We start from the raw sequence: 14,619 nt of genomic DNA, 5'->3' as shown, positions 1-14,619 counted from the left end.
TGGATGAAGATCCACACACAGAGGACAGCACTGTGGTGTTAGAGGCTCTTCCTCCACCCACAGAGCTGGCATCCCGTATGGGCACCAGATTGAATACTGGCTGCTCCACTTCCATCCAGCTCCTTGCTAATGTTCCTGGGAAAGCTATGAAAGATGACCAATGTACTCATGTGGGAGATCGAGAGGACGCTCCAGGCTCGTGGCTTCAAATCAACCCTGTAGATATAAAATCTCTTTCTCTATCTATCCTTTAAAGATTTATTTAATCTTACCTAAAAGGTAGATTTTACAAAGAGAGAGACAGAGAGGTATTCTATCTGTTGATTCACTCCCCAAATGGCCACAACAGACAGAACTGAGCTGCTTCTCAGTTTCCAACATGAGTGTAGGAGCCCAAAGACTTGAGCCGTCCTCTGCTTCTTTCCCAGGCCACAAGCAGGGAGCAGGATCAGAAGTGGAACAGCCAGGACACGAACTGGCACCAATATGAGATGCCAGCTCTACAGGTGGAGGATCAGCCTGATATCCCACTGTATCAGCCACAGACTAAGTTAAGTCTTAAAAAAAGATTCCACATGAAACAAACAACATTTCCAGAAGATAAGACTAATTTTTTAAATTTGTTATTATTATTATTATTTTTTACAGAGAGGAGAAACAAAGATTTTTCATCCTCTAGTTCACTCCCCAAGTGGTTGAAATGGCTGGAACTGAGACAATCTGAAGCCAGGAGCCACAAGCCAGGAACTTCTTCCAGGTCTCCTGCATGGGTGCAGGTTCCCAAGGCTTTGGGACCAATTGCTTTCCCAGGCCACAAGCAAAGAGCTGGAACAGAAGTGGAGCAGCTGGGACAGGAACTGGCACCCAAATGGGATCCCAGCACATGCAAGGTGAGGACTTCAGCCACTGGGCTACCACACCAAGCCCCAAGACATTAATTTTCATTGAGAAGACTAATTGACACTTTGTTATACTTGCAAAAACCCACAGAAAAGAAAATTAAATGGTAATCTCAAGCCATCTTCCCTATCTTGAACAGTAAATTTTCTTAAAAATCAATATTGTGACAGGCATTGTGGCCAAGTATCCCACCGTCCGTGATACTGGCATTCCATGTAAGCATCAGTTTGAGTTCCAGTTGTTCCATCACTCCACCGACTCGGCTTCCTGCTAATGCACCTGGGAGTGCAGAAGATGGACCATGCTGGGACACTGCCACAAATGTGGGAGACCCAGTGGAGTTCCAGATTCCTGGCTTCAGCCTGGCCCAGCCCTGGTTGTTGCAGCCAATCAGGGAATGAAACAGCAGATGGAAGACTTTTCTCTTTGTCTTTCCTTCCTTTTCTGTATCTCTGCCTTTCAAGTACCAAATGGGAGATATGTATTTACCTTTAAGGATCTTCACAATCAACACAGTATGAAAGCAAAATGGCAATTTAGCTCAAGAAGGTCGCAGCCTGCGATGGCCTGTGCTTTCTCGGGAAACCTGCTACCTCAGCATCTACTCTTCCCCCAGGACCTATTACAACTGGCATGAGAAAAGTACAACACATCAGGTTCCCAGGCATGAGGTTAATTCCAACAGCTATACAAAGCACCCATCCTTATCTTTGAACAAAGGGCAACATCTACCATCTTCAAGTTACTCACAGGTAAACAGGGTGTGGTTTGGGGGAAGGCTCAAGGTGTTTTGGGAGGGTCAGCTGAGATCTCTCCACAGCAGGATGCTGAGCAGAGTGTATTCCCTTCCACATCACCCTTGCTCCCTCCTGTTCCCTGAACTCAGCTCTTCTTGTTAGTCACACGGTTCAATAAGCACATCCTTTAAACCATCAAACTAAGACTCAAAGAACACGGAGGACCAGGGAAATCTGCAGGGGCAAAAACCAGACTTCCGCTCCTTTATCGTAAAATGAACAGAATCCAAAGAGATCATCCTGCCTGGAGCCTCACCTGACCTCAAGACAACATCCCGTGTGAGCCATTCATTCCACACAGAGCTTTGTACGCTTTTCCTCAGGAAACTCAACCCCAGTACACACAGTAATCACTGCATCATTTCTGCATCACTCGGAAGAGGTCTAGTCTAAATCCTACTCCCTGACATGTTAAAATGGCTTTCTCCTCTCCAGCCAATTACAGAACCTACAAACTACAGGTCATGCTCTTCTGAGTAAGAACTCTTTTTTTTTTTTTTTTTTTTTTAAGATTTATTTATTTTTATTGGAAAGACAGATATACAGAGAGGAGGAGAGGCAAAGAGGAAGATCCTCCATCCAATGGCATCTCAAGCATCCAACTCACTCCTCAAGCGGCTGCAATGGTTGGAGCTGCGTCAATCCGAAGCCAGGAGCCAGGAGCTTCTTCCAGGTTTCCCACACAGGTGCAGAGTCCCAAAGCTTTGGGCTGTCCTCAACTGCTTTCCCAGGCCACAGGTAAGGAGTTGGATGGGAAGCTGAGCTGCCAGGATTAGAACCAGTGCCCATATGGGATCCTGGACATTCAAGGTGAAGACTTCAGGCACTACACTATTGCGCCGGGCACTGGGTAAGAACTCTTGAGCACTGGGCTCCATAAGCTCTCTTCTCTTGTATTAAATCCCAGCCCTTGGGCCCAGCAAAATGGCTCAATTTGCAAATCCTCCCCTTGCAAGAGATGGGATCCCATATGAGTGCCAGTTTGTGTCCTGGCTGCTCCATTTCCCATCCATCTCTCTGCTAAAGCCTGGAAAAGCACTGGAGTATGGCCCAAGAACTTGGGACCCTGTACCCACATGGAAGATCCATAGAAAGCTCCTGGATACTAGCCATTTGGGGAGTGAACCAGCAGTTGGAAGATCTTTCTCTCTCCTTCCTTATATAAATCTACCCTTCCAATAAAACAAACAAACATCCCTTTAACCTTGTCCCATATGGGCAACTGAAAATTGAAGTGCTTTTTCACTCTCACAACTGTCCTTCCTTGCCTTTTAGTATCAGCACCTTGGGATAAGGAAAGAACTTCGGTCAGAGGCTGACCAATTTGACGGAAAGTTAAGAGTACTAAAATGACACCAACAGTGTGGGGCACTTGGTCTAGCAGTTAAGTCACTGTTTGGAGCACCTGCACCCGTATCAGAATTCCTGCGTATGAATCCTGCCTCTGCCTCCCTGATCTGGCTTTCTGCTAAGGCATACCCTGAGAGGCAGCAGATGACGGCCCAGAGACTGGGGTCCTACGGTCAGCATTGCGGCACAGCAAATTAAACCACTGCCTGCAACACCAGCCTCCCATAAGACTGCCAGCTGAGTCCCAACTGCCCCACTTCCCATTCAGCTCCCTGCTAGTGGACTTGAGAAGGCAACAGAAGATGGCCAAGTGCCATCTTGTGGGGGATGTAGAGGGAAGTCTCAGGTTCTGGCTTGGGCCTGGCCCAGTCGTTGCAGCCTTTTGGGGAGTGAACCAGAAAATGAAAGACTTCTTTCTAAATCAGTCTTTGAAAAACAACAATAGCTCTGCCTTCAAACCAGAGAGGGTCTCCCTAAGAAGCCGTGGAACTTGACTGGACAATAAGATGCTGGACTCTATGTTTGGTATATGTTTGCAATGAGGGAATCTCAACTGAACTTGAACTGTGGTTATGCAACAAGGTGGAGGAATCCACCATTGGGGGAGGGTTTGGGGAGGGGTGGGGAGAATTCCAGTACTTATGAAACTGTGTCACATAATACAATGTAATTAAAAAAAAAAAGTTATTTATCTTCTTTTGGAAAAAAAAAAAAAGAAAAACAACAATAATAGTAATAATAAAAGTACTTGGATCTTTGCCACCCACGTGAGAGACCCAGATGCAGTTTCAAATTCCTCGCTTTCGCCTATCCCAGCCCTGAATACTGCAGGCAGCTCAAGAGCAAGCCAGCAGATAGAAGCTCTCTTTCATATAAACTGAAAACTAAAAGGAAAAAAAAAAAACTACACTTGTAGAACAAGGTGATCCAGCTCGGGCCAAGGTGTCTGATACCACCGGGTTAAACTCCAAGGATCACCTTTTTCCCAGATCACACGTGCAAAGGGTCCAGAGCAGAGTCTCTTACCTTCTGGGCTTGTGTGGGCTCAGTAAGGACAAGAGTGAAGAGGCCCAGGCAGATCTCCTCATGCTGGGGCGGGCCTTTGCACACCTAGAATGTGAAGCAGGAGGGTAAACAAATTGTCCCAAGTAGAAAGTTCTTGAGGAACACTGGGGAGTCCTGAGTGATGTGCAGCTGGGGATCAATCACCCACTGTTCCATCTGGTGATTCCTTCTTGTCGAAGGGTTGAGGCACCTGCCTCAGAGAAAGGGTGAGATAAATCCTCACTGCGTTTCCTAACTGCTTGACGGAAGCCAGGAGCAGGACGTGAGAGTTTTAACAATGGAAAAAACAAAAACCAAATAAATCCTATTCCACCATCGTTATGAGGTCTTTGCAGGATTCCACAGGGAGGGAGCTGCAGAGCATCAGCAGAATAGCAGACAGGCGGACCAGGTCAGGACCTCACCAGGACCACGGGCAGACCATGGCCTCTGGGATTCATGGTGAACAACATATTCCAACAAGTAAGTTAACACTTCACAGTCACCCTAACTTCTTTACTTATACAGTTTAAAAATAGTTTCAATCACACAAACTGATCAAGAAATGTAAAAAGCAACCAAAAAGTGAGAATGATTTACAAAGAAAAAAATCACTGCATAGCTGAGTTTGTAAACTACTTGTTATTTAAAGATACCCAAAGCGCTGAGACAAACTCCTGTAGTAAGGAAAGTGGCTCCGGGACCCAAGACATAAAGCAGAGCTCCTTGCTCCCAGCTGCTCAGTCTTCTCATCTTTCTGGCTGTGTCTCCACGCGTTCCCATGTCCCAGAGCCAGAGAGGTGGGTGCTAGTCCTGTCCCAGGGGCAAGGGAGCGGGTGCTAGTCCTGTCCCAGGGGCAGGGGAGCGTGTGCTAGTCCTGTCCCAGAGCCAGAGAGGTGGGTGCTAGTCCTGTCCCAGGGGCAGGGGAGCGGGTGCTAGTCCTGTCCCAGGGGCAGGGGAGCGAGTGCTAGTCCTGTCCCAGGGGCAGGGGAGCGGGTGTTAGTCCTGTCCCAGGGGCAGGGGAGCGGGTGCTAGTCCTGTCCCAGGGGCAGGGGAGCGGGTGCTAGTCCTATCCCAGGGGCAGGGTAGTGGGTACTGGTCCTGTTCCAGGGGCAGGGAGTGGGTGCTACTCACATAGGCATTGAGGGCATCATTGGCTTCTCTCTCAGAGACACCCGTTGTCATCGACGTCACAATGCTCATACACCTTTCCAATCTCTAGGAATGGGGAGAACAAGTTAAAAATGCATCCAAACATCACCCAGGAAGTTCTTCTGGCTCCAAAAAACTGTGTGTATGCTTTAATTCCAACCTGATCATCCCTCAAAGCTCCCATAGGAATTTGATCAGAAAAATCCACAATGTGGAAAATATGCCAGGAGATACGGTCTTTTCAAAAAACTGCAAGGAAAAAAAGGCAAGAAGGGAAGCAGGCATCTGACCCACAGGTTAGGACACCAGTCGGCATGCCCGCACCCCATTCTAAATGCCAGAGTTCCTTTCTTCTCTCAGGTCTGATTCCAATGTCTTGCTAACATAAGACCTACACAAAGCTCCTGGCTTTGTCTTGGCCCAACCCTGCCTCCTGCAGGATCTGAGGACTGAACCAGTGGATGGAAGCTCTCTGTGTGTGTGTCCTTCTCTGTCACTCTGCCTTTCAAACAAATAAATGAATCCCATTAAAAACAAAATGGGGCAGGCATCTGACGCTTGGGACCTGGATATTCCACACTACAGTGCCTGTTTCGTGTTCTGGCTCACTTTCAACTGGGTTTTCTACTGACGTACACCCTGGAAAGCAGGCAGCAGGTGATGGCTCAAGTACCTGGGTCCCTATCAACACGAGGGAGACATGCAGTAAGTTCCTGGCTCCTTCCTGCCTTTGGCCTAGCCCAGTCCCAGCTTTTGCAGGCACTGGGGAGGACAGCCAGCATATAGAATCTCTCTCTCTGCCTTCCAACTGAAATGAAAACAAATTACTTCCAACAAAATAAAATTTGAAAAAAAAAATTTCCCAAAGACTTACTTATTTTAATTGGAAAGGTAGATCTATAGAGAGAAGGAGAAACAGAAAGATCTTCCATCCATTGGCATTCCCCAAGTGGCCACAACAGCCAGAGCTGAACTGATCTGAAGCCAGGAGCCAGAAACTCTTCCAGGTCTCCCACGTGGATGCAGGGTCCAAAGGCTTTGGGTCATTCTCTACCACCTTCCCAGGCCACAAGCAGGGAGCTGGTCAGGAAGCAGAGAAGCCAGGATGCAAACCTGAGCCCACATGGGATCCCAGCGCATGGAAGGTGAGAATTTTAGCCACTAGTCTATCATAAGCTTATTCAGGTAAAAATTATTTCAAAACTCACATATAATTTTGTGATGTTTTCCCATGAACTTTTTTTTTAAAGATTTATTTATTTTATTACAAAGTCAGATATACAGAGAGGAGGAGAGACAGAGAGGAAGATCTTCTATGCGATGATTCACTCCCCAAGTGACCAGCAACGGCTGGTGCGCGCCGATCTGAAGCCAGGAGCCAGGAACCTCTTCCAGGTCCCACGTGGGTGCAGGGTCCCAATGCATTGGGCCGTCCTCGACTGCTTTCCCAGGCCACAAGCCGGGAGCTGGATGGGAAGTGGAGCTGCCGGGATTAGAACCGGTGCACATATGGGATCCCGGCGCGTTCAAGGCGAGGACTTTAGCCGCTAGGCCACGCCGCCGGGCCCTTCCCATGAACTTTTAAGAGCCCACATGCAGGGCCCGACAGCGTGGCCTAGTGGCTAAAGTCCTCGCCCTGAACGTGCCTGGATCCTATATGGGCTCTGGTTCTAATCCCGGCAGCTCCACTTCCCATCCAGCTCCCGGCTTGTGGCCTGGGAAAGCAGTCGAGGATGGCCCAAAGCTTTGGGACTCTGCACCCGTGTGGGAGACCTAGAAGAGGTTCCTGGTTCCCGGCATCGGATCGGCACAGCCCCGGCCGTTGCGGTCACTTGGGGAGTGAATCATCAGATGGAGGATCTTCCTCTCTGTCTCTCTTCCTCTTTGTATATCTGACTTTCAAAATAAAATAAACAAATCTTTAAAAAAAAAAAAATTTTCTTTTGTTTTATTACTTAAAAGACAGAATGAGGACCCATCTACTGGTTTACTTCCGAAATGCTTGTAGGGCCACAGCAGGGCCAGGACAAACTGAGAGCAATCCAGGTTTCCCACTTGAATGGAAGGGATCCCTTAACTGCCTCCCAGGGTGTGCAATAACACCAACACACAACTGCACGCAGGAGCTGGACTTGTCCTTCAAGCTAGGAACTTCAACTGCAACATGGGTATCAACTAGCAGAATTAGTAAACCAGTGCGAGTGGGTGTTTTAATCAGTCCTGTCACTGCTAGGCCAAATACCCGCCCCAAATTCATGTTTTACCAACTGTTTCAAGTTCTCTTACATTTTACAAGATAACTAAGCCTCTCAACAGTGTTTAAGGTCAGGAAAGACAAAGATCAAGAGTAACAAAGAAACCGCATGCCTAAATGCAGTAATTGTTGTGCCTGGACTCCTCCAGACATGATTGGGACAACTGGTACAGTCAGATATGCAGTGCAAATTAACATATCATTGTTAAGTGAACCAGTTTTGATAACAGAACAGTGGTTATGTAACACAGATCTTTGTTCTTAGAAAATACACACTGAGAGACTGGTATGGTAGCCTAACAGCTAAAAGCCCTTGCCTTGAACACCTTGGGATCCCATATAGCTGCCAGTTTGTGCCCTGGCAGCCCCACTTCCCATCCAGCTCCCTGCTTGTGGCCTGGGAAAGCAGTGGAGGATGGCCCAAAGCCTTGAGATCCTGTACCTTCATTGGAGACCTGGAAGAGCTACAGGCCACTGGCTTCAGATCGACGCAGCACCAGCCACTGCGGTCACTTGCAGAGTGAATCATGGACGGCCCAAAGCCTTGAGACTCTGTACCCATGTGGGAGACCCAGAAGAAGCTCCTGGCTCCTGGCTTTGGATCAGCTCAGCTCTGGTTATTGAGGCCACTTGGGGAGTGAACCAGTGGGTGGAAGATCATTCTCTCTGTATCTCCTTCTCTCTGTAAATCTGCCTTTTCAATAAAAATAAATCATTCTGGGAAAAAAAATCTTTTAAAGCTTACTAAATAATTAAATACACCAACAAAATACAAGGTGTGTGGGGGGGTTGTCTGGTTACTGATTTGAACAAGTCAACTACAAAAATCATTTAAGACAAATCAAATTTCTAAAAGAAATCTGCCAGGGAGCGCAAATGCCAGAGCCCAGTCTCCACAGAGGCTCAGATGGAGCAGTAGACAGCACAATCAGCTGCACATGGAGGATATAGCAGTCTATCAGAACCTGCACAGGATACCTGGCACCACAATAGAGGACAGAACTAATCAATCAACTATCCCAGCCATATGTTGGCAGTGAAAAACTGGGCAAACAGACTGTAAGATGGACTATGTCAATCAGTAGATTCTGCAGCAACTTCATCGTGCTTGGAATGGCAAGACTGGCAGCAATTCAGAACTGGTGAACTATCAAAACCACTTGAGCAAGACCCTCGGAGCATGCCCCACGTCGGGGACCTGGGATGGGTGGGAGGCTGGGTGGGGCTTCTCCCTTTATCTCCCCCTTTACCCCAGATACAGGAAAAAAAAAAGAGAGAGAATGTGGAAATAGTGGTCTTACCCACTTTCCTGTAGCCCTTGACCCTTTGTAACCTAATTAACCATGTAAAGACTGTCAAAAATAAAGAAAAAAAAAAAGAGAAATCTGAACAGTGACTTGACACTGATTATACTGAGCAATTATTTTTAACTGTTTTTGTGTATGATGCCAGAATTTCCACTACATTAATGTGGCATGGGGTAGAAGTAACTTCTAAGGCAAGAAGCTCCCAATGATAGAAAAGTTAAGTTCACTCTAAAATAAGACCAAAGCTGCTTGGGTTTACAGGTATTACGACTCCATCACGCAAGATCAGGTCTATCCCCCAAATCAGGTCACATCAGCAGGCTCAGCCTTCCCAAACAGCACCTGCATCGGTGTGAAAAGGAGCTGTGAGATCACATGAAAGCTGAGCTGGGACTCTCACAGCCCGCCTCGCCCACAGGCTCTGTGACCCCTCGCCTTCCAGGGCACTCCTACAGGAGGAGAGGATAAACCTCTGGCTGGGCCTTCTGTCTGCCCATGGCAGGACACTCACCAAGAACCGGGACACTGATCACTGCAGCTGCTAGGCACAGACTGCTCTTGCTGGAAGATTTGGCAGCCTGGTAGCCAGCCTAGGTTAATCGGCAGTCAGAATCAAGGGAGAAGGGGCACACAGCAGCAGCCCAGCACCCTCCAACTCCAGATGCTGATTCCTATCGAAGGAAGCCATCTCCGCTGAATCCAGGGAGAGCAGAGGCAAAAGAGCTTGACCAGTAGCTACGGACCCCAAATGGACAGGAGGCCCAGTAGAGAAGGAACCCACTGCTGCTAGCACGTCTCAGGCTAATTTTGGCAAGGAGTTACTTAAGTCTCTCCAAACTCTGGTTTTCTTATCAAAAATGAGACATAATGGCTGTATCCCAAGGTTGCTGGGAGGATTAAACAAGATAATATCTGAATGCATCTGTTTGAGTGCAGTCTCGGCTGGATTAAACCCATTCAATTCGTGGGGAAGCTGGGCAACTGGGCAATGGAAACTGACACAGAGACCATCTCTGCCGGTATTTCCAACAGCACGCACTTCAGATCCCAGAAACCCCCTCCTACAGGACCCAGGCTAGTGCCTGGCTATGCTAAGCTTGCTCTCCAGTTTAACCCCTGCAACATTTGCCTTCCAGGAGAGGGAAAAGAAAAAGAGGGAGCCAGAGGCCTCCCCGCCAGATACTGGGCCAAGATCCTGCAAAGTCCCATAAGGGCTGGCTGAACCTCTGGCTGTAACTTCACATTTGGAGACCTCAGAATGCACAAAAGTTTTTTTTTTTTTTTCTGGGTCCCTCCCCAATGTTCTAAGCACCACTCAGGGGCCTGACTCAACGCTATGGGTCACTGCCCAGTCCAGGAGAAGAGTGGCCTCTTAAAACAGGGAGGCCCAGAGAAGGATGTGGAGTGTGAGAGTCCAAAACGTGCATGAGTGGCTAAATGCACTAACGATACCGTGAGGGCCAGTCCTTTCCAAGCTAGGGAAATACAGAAGATGCTACTTGTCCTGAAATCTTAAAACTCCTTAAAAAAAAAAAAAAAGAAGAAGAAGAAGGAAGAGGGGGAAGGGAAAGGAAAGGAAAGGAGAAGAGCGGAGGAAGGAAACAAATCATTTTCCAAGCAGGATTGGAAAGACAAATCACAAACTATTCAGGACCATGACCCCTCAAGGAGGACTGCAGGCGGCTGATCAAGTATCAGTTCTTCTCTTGCCCTAGTCTCTGGAGGCCCTTAGTAAAGATGGGATCATCCGTGCAGTTGCCAGTAACTGCTGGCAGAAGGCTTCTGCTGAGAATAAGCCCTCCATGACAGCACCTCAGAGAGCCGGGTAAATATTTACCGTCTCTAGGAGCTCCTCAACTAACTTCACTAAGACTAAGACTACCTGACCATGGTTTCCCTGAGCGAGGTGGGACCTTCCCAGTTCACCAGTACAAGTAGATGTCTGAAGTTAGGCAGTGAAATTAGAGACATCCTCCTCCCTTCTTCATTTCTTCTTCCTCAACTAGTGAATATAGAGTCTGGTTAAAAAGTGTGCAAGGGCCCAGCAGCTGGCTCTTCGGTTCAGCTACCACAGCCCAGTATCTTGGTCTGTACCTCAGCTATGTTCTCCATTCCAGCTTCCTGCTAATGTGCACCGTAGACAGAGCAAGTGTGTTGCCTCAACTATCTGGGTTACTGACAACTCTGTGGGCAACCCAGACTCCGGGCTCTGGCTTGTCCTAGCCCCCTGCCTGCTGTGGGTATTGAGAGAGTAAAACAGTGTCTGCCTTTCAAGTAAGCAGAAAGTAACTAATTCATTAATTTGTTAAGTACACAGAAGATGCTACTCTGTTAAAGAAGGCACGGTTAAACATAAGGGCTAAAGACCATCTTCAGAAAAGGAAGACATGATCTACAAAAATTCAAGGCTCCACATCAGTAGAATTTCTTAAACCACCTAGGTTCCAAGTATTCCACAACAAGAGTCACTTTATGCGAAATGATGATTTAAGAGAAAAAATAGTCAGAAATGAGCCAAAGCCCAGCCCATTCCTTGGAGACTACTTACATAGGATATAAATTATTATTATTTTTTACAGAAAACCTGGCAGGGACACATCTCTAATCAAATGCAACCCTGGGACCCAGGCATACATAAGGAGAAAGTTGGACTTCTGTGGGTCACAGATCCTGCATCCTGTGTGACTTCAAAGTGACGGGTACCTCCTTGGCAAAGCAATAAACAGGAGCTGTGAAGGCTCAAGGGACTAGGAACTACATGTTCTAAATTCCTCCAATCTCTGGCACTATTTTTATCCCATTCCCTCCCCAAACTGGGTTGGGATGGGTGAGAAGACTTCAAAGGGGTAAACTGGGCCAAAGAGAAGAAAGGATACATACAACCACAGTCCCTGGGGTTGAGCAGTCACAGCCTCAGGCCTGGTTGTTCCGACCAGAGTTTACACTCCAGGCCTGAGAGTCCCCGGTTTCCCCCAGCTGTAACACAAGGAGCCTGGTCTCTCCAGCACCCTAACTAGTGTTGTTTATAACCTTCCCTGTTGGTGTGCTACATCTTTAGATGTGTTCTGGAAGGTAGATCTTGAGTCTCTCCAAACCAACCCATTTTCCTGTTATTCAACATAAAGTAAATGTATGGTCAGACAGTTCATGTGTTTTTAGACAAGGAAAAACTAAATCGTGGGCCCAGAACAAGCAGAGCTCAACACCAGGGTTTGCTAACTTGTGTGTGCAGAGATCTGAGAGATCCACAGGAAGGAGGCACTAAGTCTTGCCTGGTGGGGACCACAAGGCTACAGACACGTGAAACAGTGTAGCAAGGCTTGCTGGAAAAGTTAAAGCTGAAGGCCAAAAGGCGAACGGGGAAGGGGGCTTGAAATCTCCCGAGAAAGGAGATCAGGAGACTCCCTCCCATTCCCGTTCTCCCTGGAAACAACGGAAAGTTTACTATCAGACAAGTTTGAAAAAAAGCAAGAAAATAAATGTTTCCTCTGTTGGAGTCCTCTTGGGCCGTTTCACTTGGCTTATCAGCCAATAGGTCACTGCTCAGAACGAACAGGATGCTGCACTCCCTTTGACACAATTAAATCACAGGCACCCATGACCTCTGAAGAAATGAGGATAGAAACAGAGTTGCTTTCCACCCTATTTTTCTCCCCTTCCACAGAAACCGGTAGAGGGATTTAAAGACAGTCAATAAATGACATTCTAACAATTCCAGAACTTAGAGGTGAGGCCAGAGCTCAGGGTTCCATATTGTTTACATTCCCAATTATATCTACCTTGGCTGGTCAAAAACAAAACAACAGAAAACAAACTTTGACTTATCTAAATGCACATAGAATTACTGGGCAAAAGCACGATAAGAAGTCCAACTACCAGGAGGTACCTGCTGGCCAATTAAGCAGGAAGTTGCTGTTCAGCCACCTCCTGATTGGCAGAGTTGATTTTGCATCTCCATTTCACAGTCTTTCATTTCACCCAACTTTTTTTTCTTTTTCCAAATCTAAACTACGACGTATCTACCTACCTGCCTGCCTGCTCACCTCTATTTAATACTGATGCTGCACAGTGACAAGCAGTGAGCAGTCAGAAACCAGGGCCCCTTCTTTTTCTCATCCTGTTCCTGGATACCCACACAACTGAACCTATCAGGCCTCGGAAGCAGTTCAGCAGCCATATCCCAGCTCGGAGTCTCTCTTACTCCCAAGCATGTGTCCTCCTCCTCGGGGGCCAAGTGGTGGAGGGGGACAGGAGGGCAATTTACAGGGCCCAGGAAGTCCCTTTACTTCCACGGTACTGCCTCACTTCACCCTCTTTCTCTGGTGTTGAAGGAGAGTACCCCAACTTCATCCTCCTCCCCCTAACACACCTGGTGGCGGTAGACACTACCCACTCTGAAATCTCTACTCTCCTAAACGCCCCAGGAACATCACTGGCCTCGACTGTGTCTACAGGGACTAACACTATCATCCAACTGGAGGGTCCAGGACCTGCCAGAAGTTCCTAGGAGCCCATCGCCACCCCACTTGCACACACACACGCTCTCAACTCTGTATGACCTAAGTCTGACATGAAAAAGACCTATGGAATGCGGAATGGCATGTAAAAAATAAATACACCCAATCTGGATGCTTTATCCCTTCCTTCACCAAGGCCCCCCAACCCATTTTCATAGTAGTCGCTGCTGTTACTATGACAACCTGTCCAGGAAGTTGGCCCACACGACTTCCTTCAGGAGCAGGAAGCTACAGCAGTGTTTGTGTTGCCTTAGGGGAAAAAAAACAACAACACACAACTGGAAGGCCACTGCCCACCCACCCCCACCCCATATCCGCTCCAATTGCCCTCCTCAACCCCATTTCTTAACTCCCTTCCCCACCCCCCACACCTACCTCCTCTAACTCATCCTTGGCATCCAAACTGGTTGAAAGTAGCAGCCTCCCCCCTCCTGGGGCTCCTGCTCCCGCTCCTCCTCCTCCACCTCCCGCTGCTCCCGAAGCAGCTGCTGCTGCTGCCCCCTTTCCCTTCTGCAACTCCATGGCTGCAGCCAGGAGACGGGGAAGAGGTCTGGGAGTGGATGGGTGGAAAGTCCTTGGAATGGGCAACTCTGGGTGGCCAGGAAGAAGGCGCGGGGTGGGGTGGAGGGCAAGAGGAACAAGCAGAGGGCTGGAAGGGCAAGAGCCCCTGTGCTCCCCACTCCTCGTTCCTCTCCGTCAGGCCGCGCCTCCAGCGGGGGAGGCGAAAGGCGACGGTTCTCTAGGACCTGCCTAGGGAAGCGCAGTGTTGGCTCTGAGGCTTGGTGGGAAGGGTCTCCGCCCCTGGAGAAGTAGGAGGGAGCCCTCTTCCTGGTTTCTGACCCTAAGCGAAGGAGGGGAAAACCCTAAGGCTGTTGCCCCTCAAGTCCGGGCCAGGAGCCCCTCCTGCCTAGTGCTCCAAGGTCTGGGGAGCAAGGCTCCTGTGGCTCCGGCCCGTACGGGGTGAGGGTGAGGCAGTAAGCGCTACAGGAGAACAGGGAGGAACAGCTGCTCCCCACACCACACAGAGGCGGCCATGGTAGAAGGGCGGGGGTGGGAAGGCTGAGAGCGGCCTCCCGGAGGGGGGAGAGCGCGTCGAGCCCCGCGCCGGAAGTGAGCAGTCGCGGTCGCTGGCCTCCGCCAATAGCGGCTTCCGCGGTGGCGCAGAGTCTCCAAGGAGTCAGCCGACGACGGCGGACTGCCCTTTTCTCCGGCTGCCAATTGCATTGAGAGGAAAAGGGTCTGATCTTGATGGGCAGCCGGACTGAGCTATCACAGCCCTCCTTGGCGCCTGAGGGGGC

The 14,619-nt window shown here is 48.7% G+C and overlaps 1 protein-coding gene across 1 annotated transcript in view; it reads right to left on the bottom strand.

The window, feature by feature from the left end:
* INTS3 (integrator complex subunit 3) overlaps positions 1 to 14,418 on the bottom strand; it is a 39,629-nt gene extending 25,211 nt beyond the window's left edge. Inside the window, exons 1-3 of the mRNA XM_058660293.1 lie at positions 13,697 to 14,418; positions 5,226 to 5,309; positions 4,074 to 4,157 (exon numbers count right to left, since the gene is read on the bottom strand). Coding sequence (XP_058516276.1) covers positions 4,074 to 4,157; positions 5,226 to 5,309; positions 13,697 to 13,843 — 315 coding nt within the window. The 5' untranslated portion in view covers positions 13,844 to 14,418. The remainder of the gene's footprint in view (positions 1 to 4,073; positions 4,158 to 5,225; positions 5,310 to 13,696) is intronic.
* Between the last annotated feature and the right edge of the window lie 201 nt (positions 14,419 to 14,619).

Source organism: Ochotona princeps, chromosome 2 (genome assembly GCF_030435755.1).
Source record: "Ochotona princeps isolate mOchPri1 chromosome 2, mOchPri1.hap1, whole genome shotgun sequence".
NCBI classification, from domain to species: Eukaryota; Metazoa; Chordata; class Mammalia; order Lagomorpha; family Ochotonidae; genus Ochotona; species Ochotona princeps.
The sequence above is the reverse complement of the archived record's forward strand: the minus strand, read 5'-3'. Positions and strand labels throughout refer to the sequence as shown.